General features: G+C 43.7%; 1 protein-coding gene across 12 annotated transcripts in view; it reads left to right on the top strand.

The window, feature by feature from the left end:
- The window catches only part of dmd (dystrophin), a 1,663,772-nt gene that overhangs the window by 549,262 nt on the left and 1,092,192 nt on the right, over positions 1 to 22,318 (top strand). For 11 of the 12 annotated variants that reach the window (XM_033033203.1, XM_033033205.1, XM_033033195.1 and 8 more), the window contains exons 8-9: positions 3,715 to 3,896; positions 13,271 to 13,396. In XM_033033203.1, the coding sequence (XP_032889094.1) occupies positions 3,715 to 3,896; positions 13,271 to 13,396 (308 nt within the window). The remainder of the gene's footprint in view (positions 1 to 3,714; positions 3,897 to 13,270; positions 13,397 to 22,318) is intronic. The other variant, XM_033033201.1, reaches the window with a different exon arrangement.

Below are 22,318 nucleotides of genomic sequence, written 5' to 3'. Positions count from 1 at the left end.
GGGGTGTAAAGATTGAGGCATAGAAGTTGAGTTGAGGCCAATATGGATCAGCTGGGATCATATGGAATGGTGGGGCAGGCTTGAGGGGTCTGGCAGCCAACTGCAGTTACTATATTTTTGTGCTCTTGAGTTCCAGTAGCTAAATTTGCTTATATCTGAAATAATGTGGTAAATTTCTTCTGCGCTCACTCCAGGACCATCACATCCTGCCTAAAGCATGGAGACCAGAATCAGATGTAGTACTCCCAGTTGTAATGTAACCAGTGTATTACGTAGGTTCAACAGGACCTCTCTGCTTCTTCATCCCAGATACTTTACCGATTGTGCACTCATCGTTTGTTGTTCCTTTCAAAGAGTTGTGGCCATCGACACTCGAATCCTTTGGACTCTGCTTGCACTTTGGGACTATGCCCTCTAGACTCTGGTCTTGTTCTGATTGCCAAGATATATCATCGACATTTCCATTGCTCATATGTCGTATCGTAGTTCACTAATGTCTACCACCTCATGTGAAACTTGTGTCAGGTGAGGCTTATGTGAACTTCTCCCTGGTTTCACATTATTGTTTGCATCCCCTCAAAGTGTGCATGTCAAAGCTGAGCCCAATATTGTTGCTGTCTGACTTCATATTATATTTAGTGGGCTGGAGCACTGTCAATAATTGGACTTTGTTGCCACCCTGGTGAAGATTTTAATTCATTAAGTCAAGAATCTTTGCTTGCATCTTCCCAGCTTGTTGACCTTAGCACGAGGCAACCCACTCTGATAATCAGTTTGATTATCAGGAGACAACTGGTATTCAGCAGCACTAATTGAACAAGACTGAGAAAACTTTCAATCGGCATCACTCACAATTTCATTTTTAAAGCTGTGATTATGATACAAGATATTGCCTAAAATCGAGGATTGTCCCAGCATGTTTATCTGTAACTCTGGAAGGCTGTGAAGAGAATGGATCTTCTAGTGTTGCATTTAAAAATAATTAGCTTTGTAATGAGGTTTCATTGGTAATATTTTGGAATATTCCACAAGTCTTTAATGGATCACTGCCTATTAAATCCTGATATGTAATTCTATTTGAATGCATAATATTGTTGAAATGATAATCAACTGACGGACTGCAGGACGACAATTTCTTTTGCATTCAGTAATGCAAAAGAAGTTGGGGCATCACACATAACATACTCTGCATTTTTTAACGTGAATCAATTTTCATGGCCATGCATGAATGTTTCTTGGGCACTGTATTTGAACTGCAATTATTAACGCAAAAGGACATTCTGACTTTTCTTTGACACAGTGGTGCTAGAAATTCCTTATTTAGTGCAGAAAATTGCACTCTGATATACAAGTACTCTTGCCTGGCAGCCCAGTACACACTTTCCATGTCAGAAAATTCAGTCCCAAGCCAATTGTGCAGTGAACCTCTCAGTCAGTGACTCTCATTATTGCAGTGCAGATTGATGACCTCTCCTTGATCCCGCTGCTAAGTGTACTGCGTGCCCCTGTTAAGAAAGAAACACAACCTCAGTTTAACGGTTCATTGGTACTTTATTGTCAAGTGTACCGAAGTATAGTGAAAATCTTTTATTGCTTACAGTTTAGTGACAATTAGTGACAATTTCATTAGGCACAAACATACCAAGTATAAGCATGTAAGATAGTAGACCACACAGAGTCCGTGCCAAAAGTCGCTATTTTTAGCCACCACTTGTGCTTTTCAAGTCCTATGGGGTTTTTTTGAACCCTAGATTCTCAGCTTGGCCATAAAGGCCCGTTATCCTGGCGGCACCACTGGGTGGGAGTTGCTGGGGTCGGGCCTAGTCACGCGATGCGCCAATATCCTCGGTATTACCCTCTTTTAAAAAAGGAGAACATATTCCGTTTAGAAGTACAGAACTGATAATTGACAAATTTGAAGTTTCAGGTGAGGCAGAGGTTCACTTGCACCTCCACCAACCTCATCCACTGTATCTACTGTTCCAGGTGTGGACTCCTATTTATCGGCTAGACCAAGCACAGGCTCAGCAATTGTTTTGCTGAACACCTCTGCTCAGTCCACCTGGGCCAACTTAGCGATCTCCCAGTTACTAAACGCTTTAACTCCCCCTCCCATTCCCACACTGACCTTTCAGTCCTGGGCTTCCTCCATTGTCAGAGTGAGGCGCAATGCAAATTAGAGGAACAGCACCTCATATTTCGCTTGAGGAGCTTACACCCCAGCGGTATGATTATTGACTTCTCTTAAGTAACCCTTGCATCTTCTCTCTCCGCCTCTCCCCCACCCTAGTTCTCTGACGAGTTTCACTGTCCTCCTGATTAATTTTACTGATTGTATGCCTCGTTGTCACCTTCCCCTTGGCTAACAATGAACCATTCTGCATATCCTATTCATCGTTTGCTTTGATCTGTCGTTTTCACACCTTACCCCTCCATATCTCTAGACACCCTCTCCTCTGGCTCTCAGTCTGAAGAAGGATCTCGACCTGAAACGTAACACATTCCTTCTCCTCAGAGATGCTGCCTGTCCCACTGTTACTCCACCATTCTGTGTCTATCTTTGGCAAATTTGAATTGTCAGGAAGTTAAAGCCCAAACTTGAGCTTCACCCTATGCCCAATTTGCTGATGATAGGAAGGCAATAACTGATCATCGGGCTCCAGGTCCAGAATAGGTGTTTCACCTCGAGGTTTGTTGCTTGATTACCAGCCACTTGCTGGATCGTGCTAATCTTAGCAAAGAAGAGCACTGTGGACCATTGTTGCGGGTGATGTGTAGGAAGGAACTGCAGATGCTGGTTTACACCGAAGATAGGCACAAAAAGCTGGAGTAACTCAGCGGGACAGGCGGAATCTCTGGTGAAAAGGAATGGGTGACGTTTTGGGGTCGGGACCCTTGTCAGTCTCAGTCTCAGCAGCAGAGTGCCACAGGAACTGCTCCAACAAGGAGTGCACACCTTGAGGAGAGGCTGACGAGGGGATAAATAATGGCACAACAATGATTGGGTTAGAGAAAAGGATGGGCGGGGAAAATGGAGAATGGGTAGCGGAAGGGAGGAAAATTAATTTTCCTCCCGATAAATATGACTTAAAAACAAAAGTGCGAGAATTGATTGTGACCAGGTTACATGAAGCGGATTCACAAAGCAGCATTAAACTACAATTGTGTCTAATTTTATAAATAGAGGTATGAAAGAAAACAGAATATTAAAATAATGGCCGGGAGAATGCTTTCAGAAATGTTCATGGTCCAGTTGCTTCCATTGTGGTTCAACTAGAATAACACTCATCCAGGTTCTCACTTCAACTTCAAAGGAATTGGCACTTCAGCATGCGGCTAATTGTTTCTCTGCGATCTGTGCATGATAACAATCAGTGAAATACGAAATGTGTCTGGCCAGCTTCCCCCCCCCCCAAAGAACAGTGACAGAATTGGCATTGCCCATGGAAAGAGAATAATATCCATTGTGAAATTATGTACTGTCTTCATTTGTATGCAGGTCTGATATTTGAAAGAGCAGTGCTATATTGCATTGCCCTAATTAGTCTCTTGAGGACATGCGTCTCAAAGTGTCTTGTTCATTAGACGGTCCACATTTCTGATGCGTTGATTGGTGGGTATTTACTGTATAGTGGCTTGGATCTCCCTCCTTCACAAGTGCAAGTAAACAAATCTTTTTTTCTGAAAGAATAAAACTCAATTCTTATCTTACAGACGTTTCAACTGCACATCCAGACAAGAAATCCATCATTATGTACATCACGTCGCTCTTCCAGGTTCTGCCACAGCAAGTAACTATTGAAGCCATCCAGGAGGTTGAAACCCTGCCACGACAGCCAAAAGTTACTCAGGAAGAACAGAGAGAGAGGCTGCAAAAACAGCATTTCTCCCAGCAGGTGATAATATGAAAACTTGTCCTAAAGTCCATGTTTAAATATGCTCACCACTACGCTTGCCCTTAACCCTTATCCCTCCGATCAGAAAAGGTTTTGGGATGTTCTAAATTGTCGGTGGTTCCCTCCATGTGCTGTCTGCAAAGCTGGTTTTTAAAAAAAGTGATTTTGGAATCCTGCAACGTTGTAAACCTACACCAAGGGAAAGCACATTTTTTGCATTCGCCGGTCTGAGTTGTGGCAGAATTTTCTTCGCTCCTCAGTAGGTTAAATTAATTATTATTGTGTCCACATGCTCTTGTCCCGATTTAGACCATGACAGTATGAAGCAAAGCATTTGCTTTCTCACAAGGTGAAAATGAACATAGGATAAATTACTTGAGGCTGCTTACATGGAAATCCTAGTGGTTGCAAAATGCTGCTGGCAGAAACCCAGGAGTGGTTTGATATCTGGCCAGGAAGTCATGCATGGTATCTGGGTTAAAGCAGAAAATTAAATAACCATTAATATTTTCACCAATGCTCTTGCATGCTCTCAAAATTGTTTTCTATTGTTTGTGATTAACTGCAGATATCTTTTAAACAAAGATTGTGTCGTTATTTCCTGGTTGCATTGGCTGCCTGTGATGTTGTCATGGTGACCGTTTCATTTACCAGATATGGTCACGTACTTCACCACAGCACTGCAGTCCTTGTATTTTTTTTCTTAACGAGGCAGATTAGGTAAACAATAACAATGCAATCCCCAAACAAAATAAACGCAGAGTTTTACAGAGCAGTAATGGATTTGGCACGGACACTTTAATTCTTAACTATTGCAGAACTCTTGCTAAATTAGCCTGTTCATGATATGATGAAAATATGTGTAATGCTTTTATCACTTTAGGAAAGCAGGCTAAAAAAAACCCCGGCAGCAACTGTGAAATGGTAATGGTACTTTCATTTCGAAATAATGATTTCCTTGGAGAAATTGTAAAGTGAAATACGTTGCATGCGAACCATAAAGTAAGTCAGTCAATCTTCATTCTGACTGCTGCTGTGATTTAGTGGAAATTTTGATTACATTGTCCATTAGGATGGAGCACTGAGTGTTTAAATCCGACTAGAATAATATGGAAACATTAAGGAAGGATAGGAAAAATAAACTCGAGTGGAATGTGTGAGAAGACTGAAATAGAGTGTGGATAGTTGTGAACTGACAGAAATGAGCTAATAAATAAGATTCTACTGGAAATAATTTGGCATTAATGATCAGAAAGGAACATCAGGATATAAATGCATCTTGGCTGCAGAACATCAGCAGCAGACTCATCCTGAGCAATAACAAATAAGCTGCATTGTTTGCAGTCGCCCTCATCTTCTCCTGGAAGTAAATGAATATTTTATTCCCAGGCATGTGTTTATGAAGCCCCTTGAGTTCTCAAAGCCTATTGGTAGAAATTCAGTCTGCATTGGAGGTGCTATTCAAATTTGATTTCAAAGGTGACATTTGCGCATGTATCAAATGCACAAAACAAGGGATGAATCTGTATCACACCCCCCACCCCTCATGCTTAGAGTCATAGAGTGATACAGCGGGGAAACAGGCCCTACGGTCGAACTTCCCCTCACTGGCCAACATATCCCAGCTGCACTAGTTCCACCTGCCTACGTTTGGTCCATATCCCTCCAAACCTGTCCCATCCATGTAATTGTCTAATTGCTTCCTAAACATTGGGATAGTCCCTGCCTCAACTACTTCCTCTGGCAGCTTGTTTCATTCACCCACCACCCGCTTGCAGAGGGTCATGTGATCTTCTTCTTCTTGCGTATGGCGTGCACAGCCTAAAGTTGTAGGACAACTTGTTCTGTTTGATCTTATTTGATTGTGCACGCTGGGTTGATTGCATTCGTCGAAACAGGGCGGACCACGTGAAGGTTGCAATCTTCCACCCCGGGTCATGTGATCAAGGAGGTCCACACAACCCTTTTTGAACATAATCCTCTTCAAACACTGACCTCTCAACTTAAAGCTCTGCCCCTTTAGCATTGGACATTTCCATTCTGGGGAGAAAGATTCTGTCTACCCATCTATTCATGATTGAATGGCGGAGTAGACTTAATGGGCCGAATTGCCTAATTCTGCTCCTGTCACTTGAACTATGCCTCTCATAATTTTATATACTTCTACCTGGTTGCCCCTCAGCCTCCTGCACTCCAGAGAAAACAATCTGCTTGTCCAACAACTCTTTTTTGCTAATACCCTCTAATCCAAGTAACAGCCTGGTGGACTTCTGCTTTCCCTTCAATCCCTCCATTCACTGAACTACTGCCCTGGTTCCCCTGTCGTGCCAGTTTAAATTCCCATGAGTAGCACTACCAAACATCCCTTGGGCTAATAGGCTGTTATTATTCCATTGATTGTAGAGGATTGGATGTATGTAAAAAAATGTTTTGTGGTAACAAGCGTAAGCACAAGAAATGAAGAGGTAACTAAGAACCCATGACATCGGATTAGCAACCTTCTATTCCATGAGGGGGATATTACTGCTAAATATTAAACTTGGATGAAGAATCCCTACTGGCCCACTGCCTGATACTGTTTTTAGGAAATCCTATCTGTGGATGAATATATTGATGGCTTAATCAGCAGAATATGTGGCAAACATAGCAAGTTTGGACACCACTTCTTCTTGTGTGCACAGCCTAAAGTTGTAGGTCAACTTGTTCTATTTGATCTTTTGTTTTCTTTTGATCTAATGATCCACATCGGGTTGATCGCATTAGTCGAAACAGGGTGGACCACGTGAAGGTTGCAATCTCCCATCCCAGTTTGGACACTGAAGAAAGGTCCTGACCTGAATTGTCACTCATCCATGTTCTCCTGAGATGCTGCCTGACCTGCTGAGTTACTCCAGTACTTTTTGGTAAAACAGCATCTGCAGTTCTTCATTTCCTCGTGTCTGTAATATCCTCAAATGTGTTGAAAGCCCCAGGGAGTTCCTAATCAAGTCAGCCACTTAAGGTAGCTCAAGTCACGACAGATGTCTATGTTTTGCATTACTTGATGTTGCAAAGAGGATTAGAGTTAAAAGGGACAGTGCACTGTGAAGTGGTGTCATGAGATAAAGTATGATGAATGAGACTCGGGTGGAAAGACGATAGCAGGTTCACCTGCTGAAGGATATTTGATGTTGCAGCCACTGTGTTGATGTGGCTGGTCCCATTTAGTTCCTGGCTAATGGTAGCCTGCAGCAACTTTATAGTAGGAAAACCTGGTGATGGTGGGAATGCTGCAAAGTTGCAGATCTTACTTTTCATATGTGGGCTGTTGACAGGCCACAATGTCCTCTGGAACTGAGAAGGCTGAGGGGTGACCTGGTTGAGGGTCACTAAATGATTGGATAGATGGTGAAATAGGTTTCCCCAAAATGGGTGTCATGAGGCTTGGATAGAGTGGATGTGGAGAGGATGTGGGACTATTACTGCAGGTAGGACATAATTTTACTTCGGAGTCACGTGAGTGACTACGTGAAGAAGGGCCGTCCGTCAGCGTACGCGTCATTATGTCTGAACGCAACGCGCACGACGGACTGGCAGAGGCACTACGTCCTCGCAGCCCGTCGGGATGGGCAGGTAAGCAAAGTTGAATTACTTACCTGCGTTCTTTCAGGCTTGAAGCTTTTTGTAGTTTCAGGGCCCAGATGTCGAGGAGAAGACGGCTGCCGAAGACCGCAGCATTTCCAGTAGCGGGCGACGGTCTTGTTCCCGACATTAGCGCCGGCAGAACCGGCAGGAGACTTCGGGAGGATGAGGAGCTCCGTTGGTGGTCCCGGGGGATGTAAACCACCCGCAAGTCTGACAAACCCGTTGACTCAGATGAGTCCGGGGAAGAGGGATACCCTCCCTCAACGGAGAGCGTCTGAGGACGACTCTCCCACATGGGGCAACTTTTGGAGAAGTTGCTCCAACAATGACCTGTGTCAGCCCGGGGCCTACAGCAGTGCCGGGAGCCTCGCACATGGGGCAGCCCAATGTCTTCCCCATTGGAGGAGGAAGTACATATGGAAGAAACCACTCTGAATCAGAGTTCAAAAGCAGGGGGGGGAAACCTTCCCAGGGACAAACAGAAGAAAGGAAGTAAGTAAGTAAGTTTTACTTATATAGCACTGTTTAAGTTAACTCGCATTGTCACCAAAGTGCTTTACATAAAATGAATAATAAGCTTCCATACAAACAAAAGAAAAGAAGTACTTCGGCAATCATCCAGGTTCCACTGGGTGCTTCCCTGGATGGAGATCTAGCAAATGTCTCCTGCTCTGAGGAGAGGAGCATTCACGGTCAGTTTCAGTCTGACCCAAAGCAAGAATCTCATTTAGGTCCGCTGGAGGGGCCATGTCAGCGCAGGTATCCTCAGGGGCCTGCGGCAGCACCTGTTTTCAGGGCTGCCTACAAATTTCACTCTCAGTGGAGGGGAGTGTGAGTGATCAGTAGGTAACTGATCTCGAATTTAAAGTATGAACATACTGAAGCACATGCATATGGCCTCAAGAGCCAGCAGTTGGCAGAATATCCGCACGCTACAAATGCCGGCAAGGGAACAGCGCTATCAGGGTGACTTTGGAGAAACCAGCCGCCGAATCCTCTCTTCAGGTAAGACCAGAAGAAGGAAGCAAAAGCTGTCGGACCAATCAAGGTATCAACGACAAGCAAAACTTCATCAGTAGGCGACAACACACCCCACACCTACATAGGGCGTAAGCGGTTCACTGAAGCCGGTGGTAGCTTGAAAGCTGGGCACGGAAATATGATCAGAGTCGTCTTTCAAGACACTCAGAATTATGACCAGAATTGTCCTACAAGGCAGGCTCAGTATGATGAGGTTTTCAGACCAAGACCCAAGCAGAGGTCAGGAGAAACATGGAATCCACACTCCCTACCAGTCCTGCTCCCAATCAAGGAGAGAAAAGGAACCCGCATCAGGGGCCTTTGGGCTTACCACAAGACCACCGGTAGCCATGGAAGTAGGTAGGTCTGGGTTTACTGAAACAAGGGATTGTGGACCAGTTACATGTTGGTAATTCCACAGAATAAGTCTGAAGAAGGGTTTCGGACCTTCGCTCCATAGATGCTGCTGCACCCGCTGAGTTTCTCCAGCTTTTTTGTGTACCTTCGATTTTCCAGCATCTGCAGTTCCTTCTTAAACACATGAATTTCAGATCTGTTTTTAAAAAACAGATAATAACATGTGATTATGTTTACTGCACAACATACATAGGTTCCAAGCAGACTTGGAACTCGGACCAGAGTTGTCTTCAAGGCAGGTCCAGTGTTATGGGCAGGATTGCCTTTCAGGACAGGTGACAGATGGAGGATGTCACTTCATCCAGGTTTAACTCATTTGTGCAGTACAGACTTTCAGAACAGCAAATTTTGTTACGGTCTAACAACTGTTTTATAGGAGCTTCCTATAAAATGGTTACATGGCATGCATCGACCTCCAAGATGCATACTATTCGGTGTCTATTCACTAAGAACAGGAGATATTTGAAGTTTAACTGGATGGCAACTGGATAGGAACGCACCCCTTTACAACAAAATTCATGAAGGGAATTTACAATTTAATACCTCCAAGGCCAAGGTTCATGGACACATGGGATGTGAGCGTGGTACTAACCCTACTTTGACAGTGGGGACCGCCTATAACTAACCCTGAAGGTGGTATACTGACAAAGAGTCCAGACACTGCAAAAGCTACGGTTAGACGACATGACCACCAATATGAACAACATAACATTCGTAATCAGGAACCTGATAAAACAGAGCAGGCCAGGAATGCCAGGGATGCCAGGGATGGAGATCCAGTTCTTGGCATATCCAGAGGACCAACGGTTGTGTGTGTGGTAACATACTAACACCACTATCTGCAAGTTACGGAGAACCTCAGAGGCTCAGAACAATCGGTCCTCATCAGCCATAAAAAACCACACCAGAAGGTGCCAACTCAAACCATCTCCAGATGGTCAAAGGAGGTAATGGTGGTAGCAGGAGTGAACATTTATATGGTTAAATCTCACTCCACCAGGGCTGCATCTACGTCGGCAGCAAGAGCTATGGACGTGCCCCTTGACGACATCCTAGTGGCTGCAGGATGGACGAATGAAATAACGGTCCACCGGTTTTATAACAAACCCATAACCGGACTGGGGGTGTTTGCACGTACTATTTTAAGTTCTGTCCCTTAGTTTCCACCCAAGGTTGGGAGGGGTAACTTTTTTTTAAAACTTTTCTTTCATTTAAAGCATCAGTGTCTTTACTTAACTACGTAATGTCTGAATGGTTTTAATGATTACACGCATCCATGGTCAATCCATTCAGTGTGTGACGCCTGGATTCGTAACCGGCGTAAAATCACAGAGCTTTGAAATCTTCACGTAGTCACTCACGTGACTCCGAAGTAAAATAGTAAGATTAAACGAGAACTTACCAGTTTGAAGTTTGATCTTGATTTTATGAGGAGTTACGATGAGCGATTACGTGCCCACCGCTCCCACCCTCATACTATCAAGGTCATATGGAAGTTCTAGTTTCTTCACAATCTTACTATTCTCAGGTCTTCTTTTTTATCTGTGATTTAACACCGCTGCTTTGAAGATTGACGCGCATGCAGACGGACGGCCCTTCTTCACGTAATCGCTCATCGTAACTCCTCATAAAATCAAGATCAAACTTCAAACTGGTAAGTTCTCGTTTAATCTTACAATTATCTTTTATTTTCACCCCATCAACATGTTCAGAGGGCGCACACTAGTGGGAGAGTTTCAGATTAGAGGTCGTAGCCTCAGAATTAAAGGACGCTCTTTTAGGAATGAGATGAGGAGGAATTTCTTTAGTCACAGGGTGGTGAATCTGTGGAATTCTTTGCCATCGAAGGCTGTGGAGGCAAAGTCAGTGTTTACTTTTAAAGCAGAGATGAATAGATTCTTCATTAGTACAGGTGTCAGAGGTTATGAGGAGAAGGCTGGTGAATGGGGTTCGGAGGAAGAGATAGATCAGCTATGATTGAATGGCGAAGTAGACTTGATGGGCCGAATGGACTCATTCTACTCCTAAACCTTATGACCTTACTTATAAAGGACAGTGGCTCAGAAGGTGAATGTTTTGGTGAACCTTTCTTTTTCCATTGCACTCAGAGGGTTAAGGGCTGATATAGATTGGTGTCAATCAGAGTCTGTATAATTAGGCTGATTGCATTTGCAAGATTGAGTTCTGCCTCCAACATTTGTTAAACAAGGAGACTTGGTCCTTGATCAACATTTTAATTATTTTCATCCATTTGACATCTGCTGAATGATGTGAGTAGATTAATATTGTTTCAATATATGCCATCCTCACTCTGGTGTGTGGCAGTAATATGTACATAAAGTGGGCTCACAGCTAAAATGAGCCACTCAGAAATTACACTGGGCCATTTTGCAGCGACATTGTGTTTTCTATGACAGCTTGAGCAATCTGCTCATCACATATTCTGGTTAAATGGCTCATTTACAACTTGAGAAGTGAACAAGGACTATTACTGCAGGTAGGACATAATTATCTTTTATTTTCACCCCATCAACATGTTCAGAGGGTGCACACTTCAACATCACACGTTGGTGTTTCTCAGCAATTCAAAAAAATAATCAGAAAGGTTTTTCCCATGGACAGTAAGTTAGTGAGCTGAAGGGAAGACTTTCAAAATAAAAATAATAATGAGACTAATATGTAAGATTTATGGTGTACAGTTTCATAGAATGTGTTTTTCAATTAACCCCATCAGTATTATCAGAGCTAGAGTGTACAATTAGTGACTAAAAGGTGAGGAGGTGATGGGCCCCTTGATGTCCAGTTCCATTGCCTAGAAGTATTCAAAAAAAGACACAAAGTGCTGGAGCAACTCAACAGGTCAGGCAGCATCCCTGGAGAACATAGATAGATGACATTTAGGGCTGGGACCTTTCTTCAGACATTGAAGAAGTGGGAGGAGAATGAAAGTTGGAAAAGAGGAGGGGCAGTACAAAGCCTGGCAGCTAATAGGTGGATACAGGTAAAGGCGGAGGGGGCGTTGATGGGCAGATGGTTGGGCAAAGGCCAGTGGTGAAAGCACAGGTGTAAGACAATAATATTGCAAAGTTGCGAATTGTGAACTGCAGACAGATTGGGGGGAGGGGGGAAGCAAGCTGGAAGAGAGGAGGAGAAGCACAGATGAAGAAGGGCCACATTGCAAAATGTCAACTATCCATGTTCTCCAGAGATGCTGCCTGACCCACTGGGTTACTCCAGCACGTTGTGCCTCTTTTTGTAAACCAGCATCTGCAGTTCCTTGTTTTTGGCCTGTACACGTAAGTGGTTGTCTGGATAGTGAGGAATGGGTTGGAGACAATCTTGACCAGCCTTCTTCATTTCTCAGTGAATGAGGACGGATGAAGAAGGGCCCCGATCCAAAATATCACCTATCCATGTTCTCCAGAGATGCTGTCTGACTCTCATTCTCTTCTTTATTACTAGATAATGAAAATTTAATGGGATAAGTCTTCATATTACCGTCATAGAGTTAATCTTTCAGGGTTCTTAATCAGTCAGGGATTACCTCGGAAGATTTAGTTTAGTTTAGAGATACAAAGTGGAAACTGGCCCTGCGGCACACTGAGTCCGTGCCGACCAGCAACCCCCTCACACAGACACTATCCTATACACACTGGGGAGAATTCACCATATATTACCAAGCCAATAAACCTACAAACCTGTCTGTCTTTGTAGTGTGGGAGGAAACCAGAGATCCCAGAAAAACCCCATGCAGGTCACGGGGAGAACATACAAACTCCATACAGACAAGCACCCCTGGTCAGGATCGAACCAGGGTCTCTGGCACTGTAAGGCAGCAACTCCACTGCTATGACACCATGATGCCCAATTGAACCAAAGTTAATAAAATGATGCAAAGCCAGTGATATCCCAGCGAACAGTGTGTCACTGACACTTGTAGAAAGGACATTGGATGGAAGGCCGCACAGAAGTGTGATGTTTTGCCTTAATCGGTGAAACGTTGGCACATACCTCTTAGGCTGTGTGGACAATTTGCACCAGTAGTGTCAATTATTTAACCTGGATTTGAGAGCGATGGAAGAATTTTCAGTCCTGTCTTTTATTACTGTTGGAGTGAAGGACAGAAACACAGTAATGGTGTTGAATTGTCAGGTTTCCTTGTGACATGACTGGAACTACCTCATCACTTCGTATGTGTGTGTGTGTATGTGTATGTGTGTCTGCGTGCATGTGTGTGTGCATTTCTCATCTGTTTCTACTTGCTGACCACTTTCCACAATGTTTGTCTGCTTTTCCCAATTTCCCTCCTCTAGGTCACGGTCTGTGTCACACAAGGCCACGTGTGCACTCCTTCACCTTCTAAGCGCTACAAAAGCTATGCCTACACGCACGCTGCTTACGTTATGTCTCCTGACCAAAAAACGGACCTCCCTCAAAAGGTCTGTTATTGCTGCATGATCTTTTGAATGTTGCTCGCTCCTTTGTCCTGACTTCACTCAACCATTATTTGTGACTTAGATTACTTGTGCTACAAAACTAGATGTAAGCATCGTTCTGCATGTGTGGCACTAATTCATACTGGAATGGATGCTATCATTGTTTTCAGGACTTTTATGGTCTTTTATTGTGATATGCTGGATTAAGATTTTAATTACTATAATGCCATTATTTTTGTAGAATGTTAAGCAGCAGGGGTACGTTCATTTCACAGCATATGTACTGCACATCCATACACTGTATACTAACTTTGTGCAAAAGAAATTAGCACCATTAATCTGCAGTGTTTAAAATGAATTAATCATAACATTATCAACACCTGCATTCATTTTAACCATGGGTGTAATATTTTATGCCCTTGTTTTCTCTTAAGAGGATGTTCCCAAAAAGCGTTTTCAGTCAATATCTGTATTACTTTGCGACATTCTTTGAACAAGAAATAAGAGCGTTCAATTGTCATATGTAGCAAAATGGCATAATGGTTTTTTTTAATTGCAGCAACACAACAGGTTGGCAAACTCGTGACTGCCCCACATTTCTTTAGTATCTTTCAAACTCTTAAAGCTTTGGTAAAAACTATATTTTTGTTCAGAACTTGATTTCATCCAACTTGCTAATTTCATTTTTACAAAGCAAAATGTGAATGCATATTATTGGATCTTAATCAAATATGAATCTGGCAGTAAACAAGGGTCACTTACAATTCTCAAGCTTATATGAGTAATTCCTTGGATCACAAAGTAAAAATATTCACTTGCTGACTGGAAAATCACAAGGTCAGGAATAGCTTTACAATATTAATGATGTTCGTGTGTTTTGGGTCACTTTAACATTTTTGTGAAAGCTCCGGCCAGATTAAGATCGTTCATTATGAGGTTTCCATTGCCAGGTTTCTTAATGAAACTGCAGGTCTGTGTCATTATCATCACAGTGTTAATGTGTTGACCTGTTACCAATCACAGTTGCTGAACCTCAGCTTGGCCGCTGCATCTTTGGCTTGAGCAATTTAATGGATGACTACAAAAATGCACTCTTGACTTCAAAAAATTATTATTGCTTAATGAGTAGTGATGGGAGAGTATGATCAGAGGGTCTGATGCACCAGGATGGATTGGTGAGGAAGATTGCCTGTGGTTGCCACAGTATTTGGTGCCACTGAGCGCTGTGGACTGATGCATCCTGACAGGTTGCCAGGCAAGTCTCAGTAAGGAGCAAAGCAATATAAGTGGATTCTCTAAATGCCTGTAGGTTGGGGAAGGTCTGTACCGACTCTGCCTCCAAATGTGCACTGAAGAAAAAGTACTGTAATATAATGTCTTTTCTCCAATAAAATAATAACAAATTGCTGGAGGAACTCAACGGGTCAACCAGCATTTGTGGCAGGAAATGGAGAATTGATGTTTCGACTTGAGACCCTTCTTCAGACTGATGGGGCAGAGGGAGATAGATGGTAGAGTTGGGATGTCGTTGGGCAAGCAACAGCGAGTGATCCAGGTGAGGAGGGTTTGATAAGCAGATGAGGGAGAAAACATTGTAGTAACCATGGCTGAGGTGATATGTGGACAAGGCAAAAGGGTGTCATCAGTCTGAAGAAGGGTTTCGGCCCGAAACGTTGCCTAATTCCTTCGCTCCATAGATGCTGCTGCACCCGCTGAGTTTCTCCAGCATTTTTGTGTACCTAGGGTGTGTATGATGTTGGTTGATGAAACTACCATGAGGGGTGGAGAGGGCAGAACAATGAACAATTTAGGACCCGGTGAGGGAGGACCCCTGGGAAGGGGGAGGGGGGTGGGGAGAACAATGGAGGACTAGGAGTGGGCGAGGGGGAGGGGAGGGGGAAGCACAAAGGAGGAGCCATGAAAATAGTCGCTACTTTGTAACTCTGTCAGCGGCATATGTGGCGACTTTTTGCATACCGTGGGTATGTAAGCAAGATTTTCACTGTGCCTTGTCACATGTGACCATAAAGTATTCCATTCCATTCCATCTCTCTTTCTTCCCTATTCCAGGTCACCCATTTATCCTCTGCCCCATCCCTGCAATCTGTTCCCTTCTACCAACTATCCCCCTCTCTGATTCTACATTTCTTTCCCCCACCTTCCTTCTTTATCATATTCCATCAATACGCATTCTCAAAGCGAGCATATTGAGCTCATCTCTGAGTGATGCGTCCTTGTCACTTAATCTTGGTTTAACCTTGTAGGAAGTGCATGTCTTGACACACTTGTCCAGCAGCCATCCACCAGTTCAGTCTGGAAGTGTCTATTTGCATTCTCAATGTCATTGAGAATATTACAAAGGTTACTAATTGATTGCTTTGGTATATTGGCTCTTTTATGCTAACTGTAAAGATTATTTTTTTCTTGTGTTATACTTAAAAAAAAATAAATCTATTCTCACTATTACTTTAGATCCTATTTGCCAAGGTTCGGCATCAAACTAATTGTGTCTGATGAGGGGTCTAAAGCTTGGATTTTATTTTGTTATTGTATTCAAGCAAGTAATAGACTGAGTGCTGCGAATCTCAATTAACATGATGTATTCTCTCTTGAATTCCACTGAGTGAAGTTATAACTTCATCCGAAAGGGTACAGATGCATTCATGTTGATGTTTTATTTAGGTGATGTTAGTAGACTGTGTGTCAAATAAGTGAGTTATGTTCTCCTTGAATCATTTTAACTTTGCAAGCCATTTGTCATTTGATGGAGGGATGGGTACTTTGAGTGGAGCAAACACCTTTAAAGCTAATCTCCCTTGGATTTACTGGGATGTAATGTGGACCAAAACATTATACTTTAAGTAACTCTCATTTTTTTAAATCCTTGCTATCTGCTGCCCATATCTTATTGTAATTTAGATGACACGGTAGAAAGATGGATTGAGGAATTACGGAAAAAAATAACATGCATTTAATTGAATCTTTTGGAAAACTAGATAGTCAAGGGTATTATATTATAAAAGCACTTTTTAGACAGGAGTACTCTGTTTATAATAATAATAATAATACATTTTATTTAATGGGCGCCTTTCAGACATCTCAAGGACACCTTACATAGATTAATAGGAATAAAAACATATAATCAGAATAAAATAAGTAATAAGGACATCACAGACACAAATTAAAAACAGAATTCAGTCCAAAAACAGAAAATCAAAAACACAATGTGAAGAGAGAGCAGCGGCAACCAAAGCGCGCCAGCGTCCACTCTCTCTTCACGGCAGCCATCTTGGACACAGACTTACAGGATTACATTAGACAAAAAAATCATCCCCCCACAATGGATACCACTGTGGGGGAAGGCACAAAGTCCAGTCTCTGTTTATGATGATAGGGTTGTTACAAAACATGATTGGAATATGTGAGACTAATAAAGAGGGGGCGTTTGGAAGACTTTTAATGGCAAGCACCAAAAATGCCATTCTAATAAAAAAGTTTATATTTCGTAACATCATAAAACCAAAGGTGCAGGAGCTCAGAAATTTCTGGAGTGATTGGCTTTGCAGAAAATGCCATGGATTGAACATTTTTAGCGAGCCCATCAGGTTGCATTGTACTCATTTCTACAGGGAAAGAGCAGCAGATGCACAGGCATTTGCCAACAGATTCTTGTATGAATGTCAGCATGTCGGGAACGCCTGCTTCTGAATGCACGCGCTTCAGGAGAATCACTGTAAATGTGTAAAAATGATAGTTAGACAACAAAAACATGACCCTTACTCCTACCAGACTGTACCATCTATCAAGCATTTACTGTATGTTAGAAGAAAAGACACAACTTGCGGGTCAGGCAGCATCTCTGCAGAACATGGATAGGTGATGTTTTGGGTCGGGGCCCTTCTTCAGATGTGATTTGGTCGGGGGAGGGCCTAGCAGAAAGCTGAAAGAGAGGAAGGGGCAGGACAAAGCCTGGCAAGTGATAAAATGGATACAGGTGAAGTTAGTTTTTGATGGGCAGATGGTTGGACAAAGGCCAGAGATGTAAAGACGAAAGGTGAGATATGGATTGATAAGCTGTGAATTGTGAAGCCAGAGAAGGAATGTAGGTGGAATGGGGGTAAAAAAAAAGGGGGGGGGGAAGCAGCCGGGGTGGGGGTTTGGTTCATTGCTTGAAATTGGATAATTCAGTGTTCATATTGTTGGGTTGTAAGCTACCTAAGCGGAATATAAGGTGCTATTCCACCAGTTTGTGTGTGGCCTCACTCTGGAAATGGAGGTGTCCCAGCACAGACAGTTCAGAATGGGAAGGGGCGTTAAAATGGTTAGCAACCAGCAGATCTAGTAGACATGGCGGACTGAACGCAAGTGTTTGGCAAAACGGTCGCCGAGTTTACATTGGTGTTGCCAAAGTAAATGGGGCCACATCGGGAACACCGGATGCCAAAGTAAATGGGGCCACATCGGGAACACCGGATGCAGTATATAAGGTTAGAGGAGGTGAGTCTCTGTCTCAACTGGAAGGACTGCTAGGATCCCTGGATGGTGGTGAGGGAGAAGGTTTCAGGAGAGTTGTTACTTCTACCGAGGTTGCATTGGAAAGTAGCTGAGGAGGGGATGGTTTGGGTGAGAAGGGATGAGTAAACCAAGCATTCTGTTGTTTGAATGTGGGCGGAAACCCATGCAGTCACAGGGAGAACATGAAAACTTCACTCGGGCAGCACCAGAGGTGGCTCCTGCTATGAGACAGCAGTTCCGACTCCTGTAAATAAGGGCCAATTGAAGTCAGCTTGGAGAGAGTCGAAGAAGGGAGACAACAACATGGATAAATGAGGAAAAAAGCAAACCAGTAAAAAGTACAAGTTTGTAACCAATCCATTCTGAATCCACTGCCTGTGGGTGTGAGACTGTCGGTGTCCTGAACCTCACCTGGGGCAGATTCCATATCGGGGCTGAAAATAACATCACTTACAGTGATGTTATTATGTCAACCCTAAATAGCTATGGCTAGATTTATTTTTATTTGGTTGGCAACGTGATTACTCCCAGATCATGGGACTAATCACAAATTGCAGGAGGTGCACGTGGGTGGCGGTTTATGCATCCATAATGTTCGGTTCCATCCACTCAGATTACTGTCTCAAAAGACGTACCTGTTGAATTCTGCTCAGATTCCAATTATTTGTAGCAACTACCAACCAATGTCAGGAAAGTGGAAGTAAAATCATTAAGGGTGAATGATGCTTTTCAAACCTAAGAATTTTGCTGGACTGATCTATTTCTTTGACTCGTACATGCTGAGAAGCAATTCAAGCAGCTGCAAAATGTTTCCAAGGTGAATTTGCCCAGGAATAAGAGCGGACTGTGCCATAGGGTAGCCTAGTGGTGCAGAGGTAGAGTTGTCTTACAGCGCCAGAGACCCAGGTTCGTTCCTGACTGCGGGTGCTGTCTGTTCGGAGTTTGCACTTTTCCCCTGTGACCGCATGAGTTTTCTCCGGGTGCTCCGGTTTCCTCCCACACTCCAAAGGCATTCAGGTTTGTAGTTTCATTGGCTTCCGTAAATTGCCCCTTGTGTGTAGGATCAGCGTGGACTTGGTGAGCCGAAGGGGCTGTTTCCGCGCTGTATCTCTAAATAAAATTCCTTGAATTGTTTTTATATTAATGATGACAGGATGCACACAATGAGGCAGACCTTGGAAGTTGCCGAGGTGGGGGGAGGAAGAGGAATAGCATTCATTTGCATTTAAGTTCACAAAAAGTTATTTAATTATATTTTAGTCAACCTGGTTGCTGGCTTGCTCGCAATAGTAGACATAAAGCAGTTCTTAAATAGGGAAATTAAATGGGAAAAACTTGGCACTGGAGTTACTGCAACCAAATGAGTAAGATTGAATCAGCCATTTATTGGTAAGTAGGTCAATACTGAAATAACAAACCTATTATAACGTTGCATAACCCGTGAAAGGGAAGCACTTATTAAATATCCATTTGGCTTATTCAAAAATTATTTGTTAATTTGCCAAAGATGTTTCCTACTCAGAGTTCCCATGAATATGCATGTTTCTCGACCCGAAACGTCTCCCATTCCTTCTCTCCAGAAATGCTGCCTGTCCCGCTGAGTTCCTCCAGCATTTTAGAAACATAGAAACATAGAAAATAGATGCAGGAGTAGGCAACACTGCCCTTCGTGCCAATGCTGCCGTTCAATATGATCACGGCTGATCATCCAAAATCAGTACACCGTTCCTGCCTTTTCCCCATATCCCTTGATTCCTTAGAGCTAAATCTAACTCTCTCTGGAAAACATCCAGTGAATTGGCCTCCACTGCCTTCTGTGGCAGAGAATTCCACAGACTCACTACTCTCTGGGTGAAAAACAATTCCTCATCTCACTCCTAAATGGCATACCCCTTATTCTTAAACTGTGACCCCTGGTTCTGGACTCCCCCAACATGGGGAACATTTTTCCTGCATCTAGCCTGTCCAATCCCTTAAGAGTATTTTAGGTTTCTATAAGATACCCTCTCACCCTTCTAAATTCCAGTGAACACAAGCCCAGCCGACCCATTCTTTGCTCATATGTCAGTCCTGGCATCCCGGGAATTAACCTGGTGAGTCTACGCTGCACTCCATCAATTGCAAGTATGTCCTTTCTCAAATTATTCCATCAATTATTCCTGATGAGAGAGGGCGCCGAACCGCACGAAATGTGTGTGCTTATGGTGGCTGATGTACGTGTCTTCCATACTTTTCAAATTAGATAGAATAATAGATCTAGTGATCAGGCATGACTCAGACTTCTGCCTCTTTGCCCATGTGAGGATGTGCCTGAGACGTATTGGTGCTTCATTAAGACATAGGAGCAGAATTAGGCCATTCGGCCCATCGAGTCTGCTTCGCCGTCGATCACAGCTGGTCTATTTTTCCCTCCCAACCCCATTGTCCTGCCTTCTCCCCTAACCTTTGACGCCCATACTAATCAAGATCTTATCAACCTCTGCTTTTAAAAAGACCAATGACTTGGCCTCCACAGTGTCTGTGGCAATGAATTCCACAGGCACTACATTTTCCATTGTAAAATTAATTTGGCTGATGCTTACATATCTGTTCACCTGCTTTTGGGGTAAGTGCTTGCTAATACAGTCAGTGTCTGTTGGTTCCCCTGAATATTAGAAACCTGGTGGGAGGTGTGTCCTGACTGCAGTGCTCAAACTCGGACATATTGTGGTATCCTCAGGGCTGTCTTCCATCAGAGCTGGATGTGGCCGGCCAGATGTTCATCTTTTAGTTTAGTTTAGAGATACAGCGTGGAAACAGGCCCTTTGCCCACCGAGTCCGCACCGACCAGCAATTACCGCACATTAACACTATCCTACACACACTAGGGACAATTTATACACGCACCAAGCCAATGAAAGTCAAGTCAGTCAATTTTATTTGTCACATACACCTGAAGGTGCAGTGAAATGAATTTGCCAGCAGCGATACACTTAAAAAGAACACACAATACACAATAAGATTTAACACAAACATCCACCACAGCATTCTTCACTGTGGTGGAAGGCAACAAAGTTCAGCCAGTCCTCCTCCCTTGTTCAGGGCCATGAACGGTCGAACACACTCTTCGGCTTGGAGTGCCCGAATCGGCACTTTCCTACCGGAGTCCGCTGCTTCAGGATGTTATAGGTCGCAGGCCAGCGGTGGGAGCTCTTCTCGCGTGAGGGATCCCAGGCTCCGCGATGGAAAGTCCACGCTGCGCCCGCGGTTAGAAGCTCCGCAGACCGCGGCTTCAGGATGTCGTAGTCCGCGGGCCAGCGATCGGAGATCTCCTCTCTGGCGTCCGCCGGCAAGGGTTCGCCTGCTCCGTGATGGAAAAAGTCCAGGCTGCGCCCGCTGCTGATGCTCCAGGCCCGACTCCAGGAAAGGCCGCACCAATCCAAGCTGTTAGGTCGTGAGAGGGGAGGCAGAGAAGCGACATGGAAAAAGTAGCCTCACCGTCAAGGGTGACTGAAGAACGGTTTGCCCCTTCCTCCCCCCCCCACCACCGCCCACACAAGACACACCGAGAAACACCCAAAACAAACACTTAGGCAAACCAAAAAAAAACAAAAAAAATTGAAATAATGGACACGCTGCTGACAGGGCAGCCGACTGGCAGCGCCCCCACCAACCTACATTCCGTATCTTTGGAGTGTGGGAGGAAGCTGAATATCTCGGAGTAAACCCATGCAGTCACGGGAAGAACGTACAAACTCCGTACAGACAGCACCCGTAGTTGGGATTGAACCCGGGTCTCCGGCGCTGCAAGCGCTGTAAGGCAGCAACTCTACCGCTGCCCCACTGTGCCGCCCTTTATGGTGTTGCTTTTGCCTGTGGCTCTGTCAATGGACCCGTCATGGAATATAATGGGGTTGCCCGATCCCCCATAAGATTCACATCCCTCTGGCTGAGAATCCTGCGCTCTGTACCAACAGGGCATTAAACCTGATGCGAGCACTGCAGTTCGCATTCAGATGAATGGAAATTTTGATTTCTAGGAGAAAGTTTAAAAACATTTTCATCACTTATTAATGTTGGTTGCAATGGTTTGAGTTCATTTTTAGTGTTTGGTTTCGTTTATTTGAAATCATCTTTAACAATATTTTTAGTTATTAACGTATCCCATAGGACAACAAGTTTTTGAAAAGGAAATAAAAGAAAGTCCAAGGAATGTTAGATGTCAAGGGATATTGGGGGCTTAATAAAGAGATAAAAATAAGTGGTGAACAGCAGGTAGAAAGAACTGAAAAAAAGGGAGGTTCTTTTCAAGTATAGGAATTATGGAGGGATATTTAAGAAAGTAAAAACAGAGAATGGCAAAGTGGTAACACTAAATGTCGAAGATAGACGCAAAATGCTGCAGTAACTCAGCGGGACAGGCAGCATCTC

The sequence above is a fragment of the Amblyraja radiata genome, chromosome 14, assembly GCF_010909765.2.
Source record: "Amblyraja radiata isolate CabotCenter1 chromosome 14, sAmbRad1.1.pri, whole genome shotgun sequence".
NCBI lineage: Eukaryota > Metazoa > Chordata > Chondrichthyes > Rajiformes > Rajidae > Amblyraja > Amblyraja radiata.
This window is presented reverse-complemented; position numbering and strand designations above follow the sequence as displayed.